Here is a 21,155-nt window from a genome sequence, read left to right as displayed (position 1 = left end):
AAAACTTTACAATTAAGCTTCATTTATGGTCAAAAGCTTCAATTCACTCAATCTTCCTTAGCATGTAAAAGAGTGAAGAAATACATAATTTGAAAAACTTCAGAGATTTTCAAAGTTTCCCCCACCACTAAAAAAGTACCTAAACAAGCATGTTAATTTATATTTTGCAAATTATAGTTAATGAGTTGTAATTTGGGGGAGGGGGATAGGCTAGTGACAATGTGGGGAGGGGGAGTGCAAGTATTCCTGAGGGGGGTGAAAGATTCCTATTTTACACAGTTGCTTTTCAAAATGAGTGATCTCTGTGTCTCCTGGCCACTCCGGGGGAAACAATGTGCTTTTTAAAATTGTGGTAAAATATACATAACATAAAATTGATCATTTAAAGCATTTTTAAGTGTACAATTCTGTAGCATTAGGTACATTTATACTGTTAGGCAATCACCACTACCAGTCTTCTTCAGAACATTTTCATCTTCCCCAACTGGAAGTTTGTACTACTAAGCAATGATTCCCTTATTCCCTCCTTCCCCCAGCCCCTCCCAATCATCATCCTACTTTTTGTCTCTATGAATTTGACTACTCTAGTGGAATCATATAGTATTTGTCCTTTTGTGACTGGCTTATTTCACTTAGCACATCTTCAAGGTTCATCATGTTGCAGTATGCGTCAGACTTTCCTTCCTTTTAAAGGCTGAATAATAGTCCATTTTATGTACATATCACATTTAGTTTATCCATTAATCAATCTGCTGGACACTTTTGGCTACTGTGAATAATGCTTCTATGAACATGGGTGAACAAACATCTGTTCAAGTCCTTGCTTTCATTTCTTTTGGGGGAGAAACAATGTTTCAAAAAGTATAAAAATATTTTTAGCTTCATTCTAATGTAGATTTATTTTGTTTGAATTATTTCTCACTTCCCATCTATCAGAAACAAAATAAAGAAATGCTGTATCTAGCAAGCTGTATATTTAAATAAAATAAAACAAAACTAGGTTAACAATTCAAAGTTAATTTTTAAAATATGGGTTAAATATACTTTAAATTTTAATATGTTGAATATGAAAATTATACAGTCAAATATTTAAAATATTTTATATTCCTAAAATAAAACTTTCTTATTTCAATTTTTCAAGAAATTTAAATTTTAGTATATATTCTACAAACTCCTAAACTTCAAAATTTTTTAGACATTTTATATCTGCACTACTCAGTGAATTATCACTAAAAAATTAAATTCCAGTCTGTATAGATTATTAAAAGGTATCTTCTAAAAGCATGGAAATGTATATGAGGGGCCCATGAAGTCCCGTTCCAAAAGGAGCCAGACATTTTGGGCTTAAAAATGTTTTTTCTTTATTGTACAATTAATCAGCTGAACCACTTTGTAAATTACCAACTATTTACTAACCACAAGGACATTTCTGTCCTTATTGTTTTGAATCATATCTCACACATACCCTTCATTGCATATACTCAACATTCAAGTATATACCTACTTCTAGCAATGGCTGCCACACAGAAGTCGCTCAAAAGCCAATGATAGCTGAGCTAGTTTGTAAAACAAAATAAATCAAACATTAGTATCACTTTTTTTTTTTTTTTTTTTTTTTTGCGGTACGCGGGCCTCTCACTATTGTGGCCTCTCCCGCTGCGGAGCACAGGCTCTGGACACGCAAGCTCAGCGGCCATGGCTCACGGGCCCAGCCGCTCCGGAGCGGCATGTGGGATCTTCCCGGACCGGGGCATGAACCCGCATCTCCTGCATCGGCAGGCGGACTCTCAACCACTGCGCCACCAGGGAAGCCCTAATATCACTTTTGACATTCAGAAATCTAAACCTGCAGGTATGATATTTTGCTAGGTTACAAAAGCCAAGTTAGTGTTTATTTATCAAAATACTTATATAGCTAGATCTTGTAAAAAAAAAAAAAAAACTTCATAAATAATCCCTATAACAACCCTATGAAAGAGATGCCATTATCCTCCCCACCAGCCCAATTTACAGATGAGAAAACCGAGAAGTTTAGTTTCCCCCGGATCACTGTAGTGAAGCCAGGACTGATACTTAGCAGTTTGACCCAGAGTCCATGCTTTTAATCATTGAGTTAAGATTAGTATTGGGAATGAAATGTTTCGCTATGGTGTGGATATGGAGAGTATATAACGAGTCCAGTGGAGAAAGAAGAACAAGGATGAAAGACCTTCCCATTTCATACACAAGAACAAACTAAAGCCAAACCAAATAAAATTTAAAAATCTAAGACTACATGAAAAAAAAAAAGTTTGTTTGGGTGTTCAGAATATGAGACTATGTACCTGGGGCAAGAGGAAGGAAGTGGTCTTGGCCACCAGGTGGCAAAAAAGTAAGTAAAACCTAGACTGGCATTTATAAATTCACAGCTTTGATGTTCTTTTCTGAGGATTATGAAGTCACTGTTTAAAACAGGCAAATTGTACTTATTACATGGAAGAAAGTGATATATTTCAGTGGCCTTCAAGTATGCAAGGATTCTGGAAGTCTTTGGATATATGCTTTAATATTGTCAAATTTCTATTTCTTAAAATGTATCCAAAATGGACTGCCAAACTGCTCTCAAAGGTGGCATCAGTTTCCAGTAACAACTATACAACCACCTGATGGGGATTTGTCATTTGTATTAACTTTGATACTTGATATTCTCTGGGATGTTGATGAGTGGCACTGAATCTAGAAATCAATTTGGGAAGAACTGAAATCTCTGAGTGTTTGTATTCCTGTATTCTCTATTTAACCTTTTTAAAAATACCATGTTCTAATTCTTTGTTAATGTATAGAAATGTAATATGTTTTTGTGTACTGACAGTATACAACAACAAGCTAGGAATATTCCTTAATGCCCAGGTTGAAGGCATATTCCAAGGTCAGGAAGTCGCCCCCAAAATTGTAATCTGGATTGTGTGCACTGCCAAAAGGGAAAAAGGAAATTGAAGTCAGGAGAATATAGAGCTGGGAATATTAACCATACAGAAGTGAAGTTTGGGACAAAATGAGCATTTACAGAATCAAAGTATAGGTAGGTTAGTTAATAAGACTTAAGAAGCATAAAATGACTATGTAACAGAAATTCTAACTCAAGAACCACCAGATATTTTAGAAGAGAGTTTTCAGGTCACTCTGTTATTAAATGTTTTGGATCCTTTTTTCTAAAAATTTTGCATATAGTTTCAGGGTTCATAGAACCACACATATCCTTAATAGTGCTGTTGGTATCTAATGTAATTTTCAGATTTGACACCCAAGCTGATAGCACAGTAACTGCTTTTGCATGGAATTGATTAAATAGTACCTAGCTCTGAACCATCCTGCTAAGTGTTTGTCCAATGTCAATTCTTGAGAGAAATACATTATTACGTTATCCTGATACACTGCCATTTTGGGGTAGAAGATGTTAATAAGAAACAATTCTGAGCATTAGAACACTGACAAGATGGCATTACAGAAGCCGAGGTCTTGGCACATTCTTCCCATTGAAAATGGAAGTAGCCCAAACTTGCATATATATATTAAACATCAATTCTCAAAATAACAGGCTCTTCCACTAGACCAGCTCTGAGATTTAACCTCTTAAAAAAATGTTTATTTGGTGAAGGAGTGAAATTTAGGTTATTTAAATTAAGTCAGTTTTATCCTACCATTATTTAATAAAGCAGTACATAGAAGTGAAACATATAAATCTGTTTAAGCAGGCAACAAAAAAACACAAAACCACACGGCTTCAGGGTGGATCAGGGTACAATTTCAAGTGTTCTATAGATATGATTTTGAAAGAGGTATTTTCATTAAGCATTGGGACAAAAGAACCACAGAACTGCATAAGCAGCATACAAGTATATTCCTCATAACAATCCCTTCTCCATATTTTTAGTAGGGATATGGGGGGAATGCTGGCACTTATGAGGCCTTAATATAAGTACAACATTCCTTAACAAGTATCATTGTCTCTCTTATATAGATTGTGTAACAAGCCAATCAATTCTTACTAATATGGCCTTCAGTTTGTCTATCAACACAACATAAACTGCCATCTCCACCACTTCCTTTTTCTCCTGGTTGCCAGCTGCTTTTCCTTAGCTATACTCACCTGTTAAGTAAAGGTCTGAAGAAATACTACCACTCCTAGAAAGTGTGTTATAAATCCTCATGACTGTAACTTGTGCTTAATACCTTTCCTGGCCTCAACAAATCAACATTTTGCCATCATTTCTTCAAACATGGAAGTTTTGTGCAAATTTTCTCCAGGAGTGCCTGATAAGAACTAGAATAACTATTTCAAAGAAGAAAGGTTTAAATGCCCAATTAAAGAAAATAAGAACAACATATTTAACAGACTAAAAGTCAGTTTTAATTCTTTAAGACCTCGGGCAAGTAATTTAACTCTTATATTTCTTCATTTGAAAAAATAAGGTAATTGGCGTAACATTCATTCAAGTCTCTCTTAATTCTTAAATTCATGTGTTCTTTTGTAAATTGGCTGTCAGTATTTTAAATGTATTATAATGAATGAATATGTATTATTAATAAATTAATGCTCTACAGGCTCTTTTCATCTTATAAAAAATTAAATGCTATGTAATACAGGGTAGACTTTAAGTTTCAGAAATCAGACAAAAGTAGATAACACTTAGGAAAGACCTTATGAAGGAGTTAGAATTAAAAAGTCAGTAAATACGACTTCCAAAAGCAGAGGGAAAACCCTCCAGGCTAGGAGAATAATACATGTAAAAGTATGACAGTTGAGAAAGAACTAAGGCAAAGGTATATGGTAGAAAGGAAGAAAAAAAAAACAGGGAAAGGGGAGGATTAGATAAATGAGAAATTTAAAAATAAATCTGTTTAACAATGTATAGAAAACCATTGTAGTTCTTTTACACATGGAATAAAGAATGATGCAGTCATTTAGGCAACTGCATATAAGCCTGCATATAAATACTAAACGGAGAGTTCAATTTGGAAAAACAATTTCTTTCACCCTTTATTACAGGTGAGAACACATGCAATTCCTTTGATTTACTGAGGTTACCTTTTCCACTCTTTTATAGTAATTCCTGGCTTTTACAAATAAAGGAGTGACCAGGGTTATGTAGAATAACACAGCAGAAGGAACAACGTAGAATGTGTGAGTAAACGAACAAATGGAAAATATTTGAGAGTAAATGTGAATTTCTTCCATTCATATGTTCTCCTAACTTACAATTTCTTTTCTACATAGCCTACAAAGTAATCTGCTCAAGAACTCCTTGATAGCTTCCCGCTGTACCTGTAATAAAATCTAACTTCTCCACAGGTCCTTAAAGGCCTTGTGTGACCCGGCCTTTGCTTACGCCTCCAAACTTATCTTGATACTTTCACCTCTATGATTGCAGACTCCCTCACTCACCCTCTTTCAGTTTCTTGAAAGCTGTTTCCAAGTCAGGATTTGCACACTTGCCTCATTTGCTCCCTCTGACCTCTCAATATTCCAGTCTCAAATGCCACTTTTCCCAGACGTCTTAAAAGCCTCAAATCTAAATTGTTATTCTTCCTCATAGCACCCAGTTCTTTTCGTTTACAGTTGAATATTGTGATCCCTGCCATGTGTGCTTAATTGATTAATGCCTACTGTCTTTACTATGACGTTAGTGACCATGTGTTTTCTTCAGCAGTATACAGGCAGCACCTGATCAATAATAATTTACTAATGAAATGAAAGAGAGTAAAGAAAATAAGAACTTTCAGTTATACCTAAAGACCTGACAGAACATAAACTGAGATAGATAATGCTAAATATAATTAAAATAGGTTTTGTTTTGTTATTCTGAACCAGGATTCACAACACTAATGTGTGTAATTTATGGCTTGACTCTTTCTGGAAACCATAATAATTAACAAATTATGCTTCTATTTACATTGCACTCTATGCATTAAAAAAAACACCTTCTGATATACTTAAAATCCTTAAGAAAGGTAGTTAAATAAGCAGACCAGTAAGTTAAGGATAATTACCACATGTACATTTTACTAATGTGCTAATTGGGGATGTTTTATCTGGCTAATACCCATTAACTGCAATAGCAAATCCATTTTCCTGATTATAAAGCTATAATACTATATTTTTCTTTATTAAGTTATATCACGAGTATCTTCTGACAAGGCTAGAAAATCCTTTTTTAAAAGTTATTTGAATGGTGGCAAAAAGAAAAAAAGTTGAAATTCTTCCAAGTTGATTAATTTGGGAGCCATTTTAGCGAGCCTTGTACTCATGAGTTACTTTGAAGAGTTAATTTAAATTTTGTATTGGCAAAAACTGAACATTCTCTGCTACTGACAGTTTCTTTTGGGATGAAATGTGTGCTAGTGGGAAGAATTTATATTCTTAAAGCATTCACTTTTAAATGATTTGGGCACTTAAAATAACTAACTGAGTGATTCACTCCTGCAGCCCTCAGGTGGAGCATATTGTCCCTAAGTGATAAGTTATCAGTCAGTGCCCCACTGTAAGCCCCTGAACAGTGATTTTTTCCCCCCTGTATTACTAGTACTACTTTCCAGTGCCATCACAGGCAGAAGCAGAACTTCAAACTTAAAGAAGATGGAACTAAGTCAGTTCTTCACTTTGATAGGAACTCTAAAAAAATAAGATACACATGTGTTGATTAAAGATGTACTGTTATAGTTGGTTAGGCAATATTTACACTTCTATAAGCAAATAAGTTTATGTATCCAGGATAATATTCCCAAAGTGGGACAAGGTAGGGTAGTAAGCAATGGTACAAAATATCTGTTAGAGCAATTTGATTTTCTATTTCTGAAAGTATTTAGATTTACAGCGGCTTTCAGCAATTTAAAAAATAAGCCATAATACACAAAACCCAGAAGTATCTAAGAAATTTACAAAAGGAAACAGTTTGTGAATCAATGCTTTGAATTTCTAGGAGTTGCTTTTGTTTATCATTTTATTAATTTCTTACAAGTTTGGTAATGAGAATCCTCAGAAATCAATTTGCAGCAAAACAAAATATGAAAGAAGTTTCTAACATGGGGGAAATACAATATTTAGTTTTTTTGAACACAATAAAATATTCAGCTATAACAACTGAAGTTTGTTATACAATGGTAACAATGTACTATATTTTTGTATATATATAAGTTTCATTTCATGAATCTTTGTTGGCATGGGTGGTTTGAGGGCTGGTACTGGCCTATAATCAAGTTTTTACCATTCTTCAGCAAAATGAGAAAAGTTATGGACAAAAGTAGTGAGTTAATAAATTTAAAGGTTTGCCCTCTATTTGGAGATTATATCCTTTCAACAGTTTTCTAACATTAAAATATATCTTTTTTTGTGAAAAATGAAACTCTTGTAAGAAACTAAGAAATGGTAATAGGTACTAAGTTTTTATTTTTGAAGTGATTGTACTGAGCAAAACTTCAATTGGTAGCCTCTCATTATCCTTCCCCCTTTTTGGAAATTTCACTGTTCCCCTCAAAAATAAAAAATTTTAGAACTACTGGGCTTTGAAACTAGATATAAATGCAATCAAATCACAGCTCAGTTACCTTCTAAGTTGTGTCGGCTTTAGACAAATCACAGTACTTCTCTGAGCCTCAATCTTATTTGTAAACTGTGCAGAGTTACTGGGAACATGAAATGAGACGTCTAAATTCCTGCCATACTAGATGCAGAAAAGATGTTCTTTTTACTTGGAAAATGCAGGCATGTATTTTATAATCCCTTTCTGGACCCTCGAAATCAATCAAATCCTGACTGTGCGAAGTGTCACTCCCTCAGGACCGACTCCTCCACACATATTCTGGAGGGTTCCAATGCCTCTAGCATCTTCAGAGACCCTGCCTAACCAGTTATCCTCTCTGATGTTTCCTGTATCTTCAGCCTCTCCTGCTCTTCTGATCCATCTCTGCTGTTTATAAACATATTCAAGAGTCTCCTCTTTAAAAAAAAAAAAAAAAAAAGTGTATATATCTAGATTCTACTACCTTCTCTGACTATCTTTCAAAATCAAACTTCTTTACTTCTCATTTTCCACTGTTCCCCATGAGGGCCAAAATGAATTGTGATCTAACATCTATCATGAAGTTGTTGATCCATTTAGGATTACCGGTAACCTCATAATTTCAAGTGCATTGGGTATTTCTTAGTCTTCCTTTTACACAATCAATTGTGGAATTAAACACCATCATCCTCTCCTTTCCTTCTTGAAACTAACTTCCAATCTAGGTTTTTCTGGTGATCTTTTCAAAGGTTATACTATTATTATTATTATTTACAAATTGCCCTTTATTGTCCTCTTATCTTTTGTTTAACTCGCCCAAACCTATGCTTTAGCTACAACTTTGGTCTTTTGCCTTCCTGTCTTTTGTTCTCAGCCATACCCCTGGCTTTAACTACCATTTATACACTGATGGTGTCTAAATCTAAAAAACTAAACCTGAATCTCTAGCACAGACCTCTCCCTTAAGCTATAGACCCTGAATATCTAAATCTGTATTTCCTTCCCTCCTCCTCCCTCCCTCTCTCTTCAGTTCTCTCATTCAATCAAGGCCTAACTCCTAGGTACCTCTCCATCCCCTCAGCCACATCTTAGCTCAACCACTTTTCAACTTATTAAAAAGTCACTCAGTAGTATCTATCTCATACCCCTCTAATGCACATTCTACACTGTTGCCAAGTGATTTCATTTTTTTGTTTAAAATCTTTCAATAGGTCTTATATCCCTCTTGGATTAATCTAAACTCTTTAACATGTCATACATGATTCCCCCACCCTCTTCCCTTCTTGGCATCTATCCTTATTTCTGAGTACTTCCTTTTCCATTCATTCTACTGAGCATTTAGATAATCTTAGGTGCAACATTATTTTGTGTGTGCATATGCATGTATTAGGTCATGAAAGCAAAACTTCTTATGGATTTTAACAAATGAAAAATTGAAAGCAACTACCCTAGGGAATTCTATCAGAATGTCTTCCAAGCATAATTTTTAAAGGTCTTCCTCACTCCCATTAACTTAACCGCCCTAAATCTTCATTAATAAAAGTGACAGTGAGGTCTGTTAAAAAGCTGTGAATGAAATGTAAGCTTGCCAAACCAAGTTACCGAATGGCATTATTTTCTCGTTAATAGCTGATGTGTGGAGAATAATTTTTACTTTTTAGGGGTGGAGATGGCAAAGCTAAAGAGTGAAAAATTATAAGTACACCAAGCAGGATACTAATCAGAAACAAAAAATCTAGGCTACAGTTTGCTGATGGAATTTGGGGGGGGGGGTAGTTTATTACAGGAATTATTTCAACTGCTTTTAATTTTCAAAACACATTTAAGAATAATGTAAATTCAGAAGCCAAACAAATTTGTTGCACTAGATAAACTGATAATGTCTTCTACTTTTGTTCCTGGAGGCGTTTTCTTTTATTTCAGGTTTGTTGGGATTGGAATGGAGACTTGCCTACACCAAGTTAATGAGGTTATTTCAACGTCTCTTTCTTCTTCATCCTGACCTACATCAAGCATATACTTATTCTCTTAATCCTATTCTTTCACTGTGGCTACATTCTAAAAATAAATCTTAGTTAAATATGCTAAGACAGACATAATGAAAAGAATTTCTTTAGCAGTATGTATTTTTAAGGGTAAAGACCCCTATCTCTATTGCCATAAAAATAAAGTACAGAGTGCTACATGAAACTACATGGCAGGGGGCTGGGGCAGGGAGGGAAGGAGGTAGGGGCTTTTACTTGTTATCTCCTTTAATCTTAATAATACTTTTCTCAGGTTATCATCCCTTTACATATGAAGAAATCAAGGCTTCAGGTTAAGTCAATCAACTTGTCCAAGTTCACACAACTTATTAAATGGGAGAGCCAGGAACATAGGTTTAACTTGACTATATTCTGTCCACTCTTCCAAGATTATCCACATGGTTAATGCCCTCACTGCACATTGTGCTCATTCTCCCCTTCTCAAAAGGGAGACCTATTTAATAGGTCAAAACTTCCTCGTTTGATTTCCTCCTTACCATTCTCTACCTTTTCTTTAGAAGTTATTTATCGCTTTCTAACATATTAGATATTTATTGTGCATATTGTGTATGGTCCTCTGCTAGGTGGTAAGCTCTAGAAGGTTAGGGATCTTTGTTTATTTTGTTTACAGATGCACCCCTCAAACCTAGAAGAGTAACTGATAGTAGACACCGGCCCATTCTTCCTTTCCCACTTTTCATCTTTAACTGTACAAGGACTTGTTTAACCATTTTCACCTTTAATTCCTGGGAAAACAAAACAGGACCTACATCTGAGCCAAATTAACATTAAAATACTTGAATTTAGTCTGAAATTCTGTTAAAAAATTAGGATAATAAGTATCATTTTTAAAATTCTAGGCAGAATAAAAAGTGATGACAAGACACATAAAACAAACTGTAAAATGTGGAGATGCAAATGATGAAAGATTAGTACCTTAGAGTACCTGCTCACTTTCTGTGATGTTTTAGAGGCCGAATGTGAGACACAGATGAAAAAAGGAATCAGAGTACTCTAAAAGCAGTGGTTCCCAAACCTTTTATTAAAAAAGTCAAATTGGGGACTTCCCTGGCGGGCCAGTGATTAAGACTTTGCCTTTCAATGCAGAGCGTGTGTGTTCGATCCAAATTAAAAAAAAAAAATTGGAATGACAAAAGAGTTAACAAGTTTTAATTTTGCCACAAAGGGGTGTTACAAACTAAATATAATATACTATCACTATAATTTCATAAGCACACATTAACATAAAAATAATTTCAGTATAAAGGGTAGTCATTTTTACTGAGTAAATTTAGATTCACAAACACCTCATTTATAAAAATAGCTCCATGTGTATTTAAGATTTACATGTGAAAAAGTAAAACTTTTAAAACAAACTATAACAGAATCTTTATAATCTCAAGATAGAGAAGATTTCCTTTAAAGAGAAAAAGCATAATCATAGAAGAATTTGACATTAAAATTAAGAACATCTAGTTACCAAAAGATACCATACTTAAAGTGAAAAGGCATGCAAATGACTAGAAAATATCTGTAAAGCCTACCAAGCATTGCTATCCAGAATACATAAAAAGCATTTACAAATCAATAAAATAAACCCGTAGAAAAACAGAATAGGCAATTCATAGAAGGAACATTAATAGCCAAAAAATAAATGAAAGTGTTCTCAACAGTGTGATGAAACCTACAATGAAGTAACATTTCATACTCCTCATAATGTCAAAACTTAACAAGTCTAAAGTATCTGGAAGGTGAGAAAACAGACCCTTTAATCCATTACTGATACAAACACTCTGGAGAGAAAACTGGTAGTTATCAAATCAAGTTGAAGAAGCAGCTCCTACCCTGTGTTCTAGCAATCTACTACTAGATTTGTATCCCAGTGCAATCTTTCTCAATAATGGCTTTTTAGTTGTTGTAACGAATGGGGTACTACTGTATAGATACCAGGGACACGAGGCACACTTGGTGTGTAAAGATAATGCTGTGACACGTCCCATGACTTTTGAACATTCTGCTGGACAATCATTTAAGGAAACAGAAGGAAAAAATAAGGTCAAATATTAATAAATAGGATTTAACACAAAGTATATTTGTATTGTTTTAATATAGGTGAAGATTTTAAAGAATGCAACCCTTGTGTAAAGAGAGAAGACTGCACTTTTATTTTTGTTCCAACTTTACTGAAATTAGTTATTTCAGAAACTCCCTTATCAGTATCAGTGCCTCTGTTGGTATTTGAATGGCCAATTCAACACACCTGTTTAATCTGCTTTAGCAGCTGTCCTATTCATGGTGATCCTATCCGTGCAAAGTATCTACTACTACTATTTCTTCTAGCAGTGCTTCTTAGACTTTAAGGTGCACTCAACTCACCTGGGAATCTTGTTAATATTCAGCACCTGAATCACTAGGGTAGGGCCTGAGGTTCTGATTTCTAACAAGCTCCCAGAATTCTAATGTTACTGGTCTACTATCACACTTGGTAGCAAGATTACAGTGTGGTTGAGCCTGAGCATTGACACAGTGCAATATATTACTTTGTTATAAATTACTTCTTTATTTTAGTCAGGGCATTACTTTATTTAAAATATGAATGTAAGTTTATTATTATGAATTTCATTTTAACAGTAATGAGGAAGTTGTAAAATATTACTTTAAAAATGGGATATAGGTTCAAGAACCACTACCCTAGAGGAAGCCTTGCACATGCACCTAAGTAAACATACACCGGAATATTCCCTACGCACTGTTTAATAAGCAAACAATTGGAAACAACTAAAATGACCAACAGAAACCTGATACAGTCACATAATGAAACACACACCATATGACAGTAAAAATAAACTAGAGCTACCTGAATAAACATAGATAAATCTTGGCATGATCAGTGAAGAAAGCAAGCTACAGATACAAAATTCATATTTAAATAGTCTTAAAACCAATCAAAGAAAAACCATATAGGGTTCATGGATATAAAGGAATGTAGTAAAGTATAAACGGAAGGATGCATGTTAGCAGTTGGGAGTGGGGAAAAGAGGGAATAGGATTTAAGAGGGGTACCAAGTACAGAGGAAGTTTTGTTTTGTAGTTTTAACTTTCCAACTGGGTAATGAGTGCATGAATATTCATTACATTGTATATTATCAATACTTACATTGCTATATATTATTTCTCATTTCACCTCAGTTGGCGAAAACTGTTGGGCCTAGACAGATGTTTGGAAAACACTGCTCCAAAGCAAAGATTCAGGACTAGAAGTCAGAAGACCCAGATTCAAGTCTCAGTTCTGGTTCTTACAAATTGTGTAGCTTTAGGCAATTCAAACAACGAACTTCTCTAGGCTTTATTTCATCTGTAATAAAGTCATAAAGCATCATTTTTCCTCTCCAACTCACAAGGCTGGGTTTGAGAGCCATATTGCTATGTGAGAAATCTTTAACAGGATAGGAAAGGTAGGAGTAGGTAGGAGTAATTTTTGAGAATTAAGAGCAAAACCTTGGATATATTAGAAATAAAATCTATCAGTAAACAAACCAAGCAAGTCAATCTGTCACTCTATTTTCTTGTCATCACTGATTCTAAAGATATGACACCAAATTATATTTTCTTAACAATGGAGAAATTTTGAGTTTATCACTTCCTAAGTGATGGCATATGGATAGACAGTCTCCCTATTATAACTATGTTTCTTTATCGTAATTCTTCACCAAGGAACTGAAATTCATGATACCAAAACAAAATTGCATTAAAAAGTACTCTTATTAACTAAAACAATCAATGTCACATAACCAGAGGAACTGTTGGTTCTCACTGCCCTTTCTACATAGTGAGCAAATGCACATTTTATTAGTCCTATATTACAGATGGAGAAACTGACTCAGATGTGGGATAGCTTGCCTGGAGCTGTAGACCAATTCAGCGACAAAACTTGGAACAGACACTAACTGCCTAGTTCTTCTGTGTTCATTAAACTACCAAAAACATTACTTTGCCATAATGCTTTATGGCAATTCTGTATGTCACAGGAAATAGAAAATTCTTTGTCAGATGTCATGAACGTTTCAAAATGGGCAAAGATACTCAAGGAAACAAGCCACTTATCAACTACAGTACTGCACAGCAAGTGACAAGATTAAAACTGCCTAGGTGTGCTAAAACTCTAATCCTATCCTTGACAATTAACCTTATTAATTCTACAGCAGGAGAAAAGAGAGGTCAAAATATAGGTGAGGGTTTCCTCCTGGATCTCAAGTAATATAGCAATTATTGCACAACAGGGACCTTATTTCTTTTATAAGGTGAAACATGTCTATCTCCACTGCTCTTCTTTAAGTAAGCCTCCACCCCTACTCCCAACCAAAGAGTTGGGCACCCAAATTAGAACACTGGCAATTATGATAATTATCAAAATATTGGCTCTGATTAGATATTAGATAAATCACCCAAATGAGTTTATGCTATAAACGTATGAGACAAACTCTTCATAGAGAAAAGTTCATTTTATTTTAAGTCTTTTTGTTAATGTAAACAGATGAATGCTCTTACAACATGTACCTTTTTACTCAGACTCATTACCTAATGACTAGTAGTTTTAAATGACGCGAGATTTCCAAACTTTTTATTTATTCAAGCCTTAAAAAGAATTCAATGAATTATCTTACGGATCAAGTACTGCATATTACAGAAAAGTTTTAAACATGAATACCTTTTTGTAAGCTAACAGCCAAAATTTAAAGGTCACCCTCCCTGTATTCCGTTACTCATCCTTCTGCTTAACAAATCCACTTCACGCTGACTTAAATCTATGAGTCATTTAAAAAAGTTATATCCTGGCGTTGGCAGAAATCTCCACGGATCAAAGCTCTGAACATTTCTTTCTTTTTTTTTTTTTTTTGAATAAGAAGCCAGGGTTAAACTCTCTTCTTTACAAAAGCCCTTCACAACAGTACAATCTAACTTTTCGTTTCAGGGTTAAAAAAAATTCCAAAGAAAACTTCTAATTTTTCAATTCAAAAACAATTCCTGATGAGCCTACCCTAGAGTTCGAAAACAAGTAGAGTTCAACCATCGAGAAAAAACCACCCTACGGCGGCGGACCAGAATACACAAATCACCAAGCGCGGTGCACAAACGAGCTAAAGTCTAGGCTGGCACACACGAGGACATCCAGGAGACAGCCTTCAGGCGTCGCGACTCTCACAATGAGCCAGGGAGCGAAAAGTGAACCTGGACCCATCTTTCCGTCCACAGGGAGAATAGCAAAGGAATGAAATGAGGCCCTTCTTTGCAAGAAGGACCCAAGACCTTTGCCAGTCCGTCTGTCCGTCCCTCTCCCGCCCCCAGACTCCCGCAGCCTCACCGACTACGAAGACTTTCCTACCTCTCCCCTTCACCGAACCAACAGAGAATCTTCTCAAAAACCCAGACGCGATCGGGAGTGGCTTCTCCGCCTTTGCCGGCGCCGAGAGGCATCCCAGTCGCCAACAACAAAGACGCCTCCCGCTCCCCTCCCCCCGCCCGGCCCGGGCTCGTCCCTCCCGCGCTGCTGCTCCGGGCCTAGCGCCCCCTCCCCGAGCCCAGCCGCAGCGCCCCGGCCCCCCGTGGCCCCACGCACCTGCACCTGAGGGCCGCAGGCAAGGCGTCAGGTAGAAAGGGCCAGGAAAGAACCTCTGCCGCCGCGCTGTCCTCTACGAGGCGCGATCCGCGCTGCTGCCGCCGCCCGACTCTCCCGGCCTGCGGGCGGGCCCGGCCAAAGAGGGGGGACGAGGGCGGCAGCCCCCGGCGCCCGCACGAGCAAGAACGGCGGCGCCCGAGGGGGCCGGCTCGCGCTCCCGAGTCTCGCCTCGCGACGGCCCTGCTCCTCCACACGGGTTCGCGTTCTGCTGACTAACGGCCTCGGCGCGAGGCGCTGGAGCGGCCGCCTCCGCCGCCGCCGCCGCCGGCTGCTGTTGGGCCTCACGTCCCGCGCGGCCGTGGTCGCTGCTGCCGCAGCCGCCGCCACCTCCCTTTCTGGCACTGCAGACACCACCCAGACCCAGTCAGGTCTTTCTTCTTTTTAATCCTCCTTTCTTTGCTCCCCTTCGGCCTGCCGGCAGCGGGGTTCGCTCTCGTGGCGGGAAGGAGGCTGGAACGGAACCCAGGGGCTAGCAGTGAGCTCACTACGCTAGGACTTGGTCACTGACTGAACGAAAGCGCCAAGGCTGACCCGGACTCCAGCCTGCGAGCGGGCCGGGGGTTGGACGGAGTCCAGTTTAGCCCGACTTCCACCAATCACAAGCCGCCCAGAGGAGTAGGGCGCCCGGAGAGGCCGAGCTGAGTCGGCAGGAGGCGGGGATTGCGGAAAAGAAGAGCCAATAGGAGCAAAGTTTTCCCTCCCCTTCACTTGGGCGGACTGCCACATTCGGCCCAATGGGGGAATTCTCGCTTCGAAGAAAGTGGGATTTTTCGCCGGGTTTGAGAAAGAGGCTTCGCGGATGGGGAGGGGTAGAGATTGGGCTGAGTAAAAGACCCTTGCTGGAGCTGAAGGGCCGAAAGGTGTCCTTTGACCTCCGCGAGGAGTCACGTGGGATGCCGGAGGCGGAGGCAGAAATGCTGGTTAAGTTCCTTCCGGGTCGGAGACAGAAGCGTGAACGCCGTGGAGATAGTTCCTGGTACCCTAGGCTTGGGTGCATCTTCCTTGTCCCAGCTCGAGGTGGTTGTGGTTTCGGCGATGAGCTCCCAGAAGGGGAACGTGGCTCGTTCCAGGCCTCAGAGGCACCAGAATACGTTTAGCTTCAAAAATGACAAGTTTGATAAGAGTGTTCAGACCAAGGTAGGAGCCTGCCTATTACACTAAATCTGACTCCAGGGAGGAATGGTTCAGTGGAAGTGAGAGGAGTTGGCTCTCAGGAAGTGAGAGGAGTTGGCCAGGGCAAATGTGGACCGCAGCCCAGAGTTAGTTTTGGCTGCAGTGTAGCCTTTTCTTTGACCTGGATGTGTTGTCTCCTTGTAAATATATTTGGCGGTGAACATTTGACTAATTGTACTGAATGAACGGGACCCTCATCAAACCTAAAATGCAAAGGGAAAATTGAGTCGTTGAACGCTCCCATTTGGATTACATATTTGCAGTAGGAAAACGAGCATTATGACGCTAGTGTCTTTTTCAAATGTTGCACCAGGTTTATGCAGTCACTGTTTCTTTTTGGAAAATCCCAGGCCCATAGGTTTGTAGGGAGAATGTGAAAGCTCTTAAGCCCTCTTAGCCCCAGTGTCCACACCAACATAATGGGAATTTCTCTCTCGTTTGTAAGATTGTTTTGAGAATCAAATTATTTGATGAATGCAAAACTGCTTGTGTTGCTGTTTATATTTATTTAGCAGATTTATTTAAGCTGGAAGGAAATTCAGACTGTATAGATAGCCAGAGGTCTTGGGTTGTATACAGCTACTAATTTGCTGTTAAGTATTTCTCTCTCCTCACTTAGCTGTATGGAGGGGAGATAATTGAAGACAAGAGCAGCTTGGGGGCAGCCGCCATCATATCAGATAAACCTGACGTTAACGTAAACTGGAGCTCAAATTTTCTAGGTGTGTGGCTTAAGCAAGTTATTAAATATTTAATTTCTCTGAGTCTTACTTTGGTCTCAAATGAGAAACCCGCCTGTATTGTTGAGAGGTTAAATGATATATATAAATGATCTGGATCATTAGTGTCCAACAAGTGATAAATTTCCCAACATTGGCTACGCAAGAAAAGTAACTTTTTTTTTTTTTTTGGCTGCGTTGGGTCTTTGTTGCTGAGTGCGGGCTTTCTCTAGTTGCAGCGAGCCGGGCTACGCTTCGTTGCGGTGCGTGGGCTTCTCATTGCGGAGCACGGGCTGTAGGCGCGTGGGCTCAGTAGTTGTGGCTTGCGGGCTCTAGAGCGCAGGCTCAGTAGTTGTGGCGCATGGGCTTAGTTGCTCCGCGGCATGTGGGATCTTCCAGGTCTGACGATCGAACCCGTGTCCTCTGCATTGGCAGGCGGATTCTTAACCACTGCATCACCAGGGAAGTCCCAAAGTGACAGTTCATGGTAACCAGTGACTTCCTTTTTCTTTCCTTTCTGTCTTCACTATACAGATATATAATGAACATCTTTCATGTACAGGGTCCCATGTGCATGTGTATACAGTGTTCAAAAGAGTTGACTCTGCCTTCAAGGAACTTATGGTTTTCTGGGTCATGGGACAATAAGCACAGAGATATATAATTATAAATTATGATGAAGGGAATCACAGTTGAGTAAAGAAGAATAAGGAGGGATATTTTCAATTGGGCGCTCAGAGGACCTCTCCTTTCCCTTAATTAGGTTCAGATTCAGAAGGAAAACCTGGAGCAACGTTTGGGAAGACTTTCCCAAGTTTGTGCCTGTCATCAATAGGTAAACCAGAGTAAAAAAGCTGTGCTATTCCAAATAGATGTCTATCTTGCCCTGTATTCTTACTCTAAGTCTTTTCACAAGCATTTACTGCTGATTGTTTTTCATCAGGTGATAAAAAGCAGTTTTAATAAGTATTTAGCTACAGCGTCGCTTACTGTGCTTGTTGTCCTTTTAAGTACAGGACTTCTTGAACTTGTACTTCTTGTTCTAGTACTTCGTCCTAGACTTCCTGTACTTTTCATCGTGTATTTTCTGGTGTTATCTAACAACCATGTCATTATGGTCTGAAATGTTTTCATGAGTCTCAAGTTCAGTTCCTGAGTTTCATTTTGTTTATCACTGTTATCATTAATTCCTTTGTCTCTTTTAAATAGTGAGGAAGTCTCATTCGTCCATTGGTAGAACCACCAGGTGCTTTGTTATTGGAGGTTCTAACAAAAACAGCAAGAAATATTTTACTGAGGAAGATCATTAGGTTGATTGTTCATCTGTCTGATGGAGGACTAATAATTGGCTGCATTCATGGCAAATTCTTGAACCATCTATGTGTAGCTGTCTAAAGCCAAGATTTTGTCAGAAGCATCTGACCCTGTCTTCATTCCTGTGCTTTATACCAGAAAGATGTTTTATTCAGCAACATCTAATAAAGGAGTGGTAAGATGTGCATGATTCTCTGTAACTCTCCTTGAAGGATTGTTGTAACAATTGACTACTTGTACCTCATTATTTTGACATAGTCTTACATGATGGTTCTCTGTCTCCTCGTCTGCCAAGCAGTTTGTCAGGACTGAAATTACAAGTTGGATAATGACAGCTGTTTTATTGGAAAGTTTATCTAAGTAAAGCACCCACTCCCAAAAAGACACAGGTGATAACTGTCTTCATATACTTGAATATATTGCAGAAGAGGAGAGAAGCTTCGCATTCCAAATGGCCAAACTTGAACCAACGGGTCAAAGTAAAAGAGATAGGTTTCAGCTCAATATAAGGGAATTGTCTTAATAGTGAGGAGCATGCACTAGAATTTTGTAACCTCCCTGTCACTGGGGTTATTAAAAGAAGCCTCTATGGCCATTGGCCTGCAGTGCCCTCTCATGACTTGCAGAGGTGAGGTGGAGAGGGGAGTAGGTTTAAATCTCTTCTAGTCATTTGGTACTAAAATATTGATTGTATCGATATCAAGCTTGTGTCCCTTATTGGAAAGGCAATAATGTGTAGTGGAAGGAACACTGGACCAAGAAAAAGCCACATTTTAGCCCCAGTTCTGTTGGTTTTTTTTGCTTTGTGGAAGCATAAAGCATATGATAATTTATGTGGACTTGCAGTTGCTCAAAGCTTAAAAAATTAATTAGAAAAGAAATACATGTTTGTTGAAGAATATTGAAACAACAGAGAAATGTATAAAGTGTAAAAGTGAAAGTACCTTTTTCCAGGCCTGTTCCTCTTCAGATGTAGTCACTGTTAAGAGTTAGATGTGTATGTTTTTAGACATCTATGCACAATATAGTACATATGAAATAAAATGCATTTTCCCTTTCTCATTTAGAAAATTGAGTATGTCAGAACATAGAGATTAAGCTCATTCTTTTTAATGGGTGTATAATATTCTATAATATATATGTAGAGTAGCTTATTAATTACTTTCCTATTAATAAACATTTGAGTTGTTTTCAATTTTTCACTATGACAAATAAAGTTGCAGTGAATTCTTGTATTCACATATTTGTTCCATATCAGTTATTTGGTACCAGACATTGTGATAGATACTAGGGGTATAAGGTTGAGCATAATATACAGCCATGCCTTTAATTGAAGCTTATAGTTTGGTGGGCAAGGTGACAGGCATTAATCAAATAATCTTTTTGAGTATGTTAATACAAATGGCAGTAAGAGCTAGGAAGGAAAAGTCTAAGGGAACCTTGAGAGTATCTAGCAGGAAGTCTTGAGTAAGTTTGGAGGGTTTAAGAAGGCTTCCCTGAGGTCTGAAGGATGGATAGCATTTAACTAAATGAAATGGGAAGAGCATATATTATCTTCTTAAGGATGCTGTTTGTTTCATATGTGTAGTCAGCATTGTTTTTACTAGCATGTCTGAAAGTTTTAGAGCCACAGGATCACATGATTTTGTTAGGGCAGAAGTCAATTTCGTGGTCAATACTAGATCTCACTTTTAGGGGGTCATAGTGTACATTAGCATAAAACACTTAGATGTTTTGCAGTTTAAAAAAAAATTATTTAGCCAAAACTTCCCTGGCTGTAGACTTTGGTTTACATAATACCAGTTAAATGTGAATTAATTTTGGGGGGAACACACTCATTTTGGGCAACTCTTGTTACTACCTTGAAATGGAAAAGGAAAAGGAAAATCTGAGGTTATACTCTCTAAATAGTTTTGGAAATAAAGTTTTGTTAATAATAGCTAATGCTATGTACTTAAGTATGTTAGCATCTGTGAATACTTGATATGTATTATCTAATTTGATCTTCAAAAATAACCCTAAGACAGGTGCTACAGTTATCCCATTTTGCATCTTGGGAAATTGGGACTCAGAGGTGAATGATGTGCCCAAAGTTATATTAATAGCATGTGGCTGGCTATGCATTGATTAGGTGTAGCCTGTGCTGGGAGACCTTAAAGAACGGGTAAATTAAAAGTCCCTTTTTGTGTCTGTGTGTTGGTTGTTGTTTTTGAATACTGTGTTTTTGTCTATAATAGAAGCAATGTGATACCAGATTAGGGTTGGAACAGAGATGAGCTTTATTGACACTACCCCTAAACACTACCTGTTTGAAATGTTCGGGGGAAAGAGTCTATTTTCATAAAGTGTGGCCCCCTGGAGTGTCACATATCACAGATACAGGCTGGTTGGAGCAGGTCCCATCTAATCAGCCAGGGCTCTGGAGCAGGGGTGGGGCTCCTCACTCATTTTGTGTGAAAGCCGATGCTAATTCCTTCAAGACCCTCAGCTCCTAGTTTAGGCAGAAAGCTGTCTTAAGTTTAAGGTGATATGATTACATTTATACAGCAGAACAGGATTCTGTGTTTACAAGTACCTTTATTCACAATAGCCAAAAAAACAAAACAAAACAAAAAACAAACAAAACCCCCCACAAATATCCTTCAACAGAGAATAGATAAACAGATTGTGTCAATCATATAATGAAATACTCTGCTATTTAAAAAAAAAG

At 37.8% G+C, this 21,155-nt stretch overlaps 2 protein-coding genes across 3 annotated transcripts in view; one reads left to right on the top strand and one right to left on the bottom strand.

Moving 5' to 3' along the window:
* The window catches only part of ABHD17B (abhydrolase domain containing 17B, depalmitoylase), a 36,611-nt gene extending 20,762 nt beyond the window's left edge, over positions 1-15,849 (bottom strand). The window contains exon 1 of the mRNA XM_060014634.1: positions 15,180-15,849. The gene's annotated coding sequence lies outside the window, so the exon portion shown is untranslated. The remainder of the gene's footprint in view (positions 1-15,179) is intronic.
* A 153-nt stretch (positions 15,850-16,002) lies between these two features.
* The window catches only part of C6H9orf85 (chromosome 6 C9orf85 homolog), a 64,755-nt gene continuing 59,602 nt past the window's right edge, over positions 16,003-21,155 (top strand). For both annotated transcript variants that reach the window (XM_060014633.1, XM_060014632.1), the window contains exon 1: positions 16,003-16,376. In XM_060014633.1, coding sequence (XP_059870616.1) covers positions 16,275-16,376 — 102 coding nt within the window. In that variant the 5' untranslated portion in view covers positions 16,003-16,274. The remainder of the gene's footprint in view (positions 16,377-21,155) is intronic.

Source organism: Delphinus delphis, chromosome 6 (genome assembly GCF_949987515.2).
Source record: "Delphinus delphis chromosome 6, mDelDel1.2, whole genome shotgun sequence".
Classification (NCBI taxonomy): domain Eukaryota; kingdom Metazoa; phylum Chordata; class Mammalia; order Artiodactyla; family Delphinidae; genus Delphinus; species Delphinus delphis.
The sequence above is the reverse complement of the archived record's forward strand: the minus strand, read 5'-3'. Positions and strand labels throughout refer to the sequence as shown.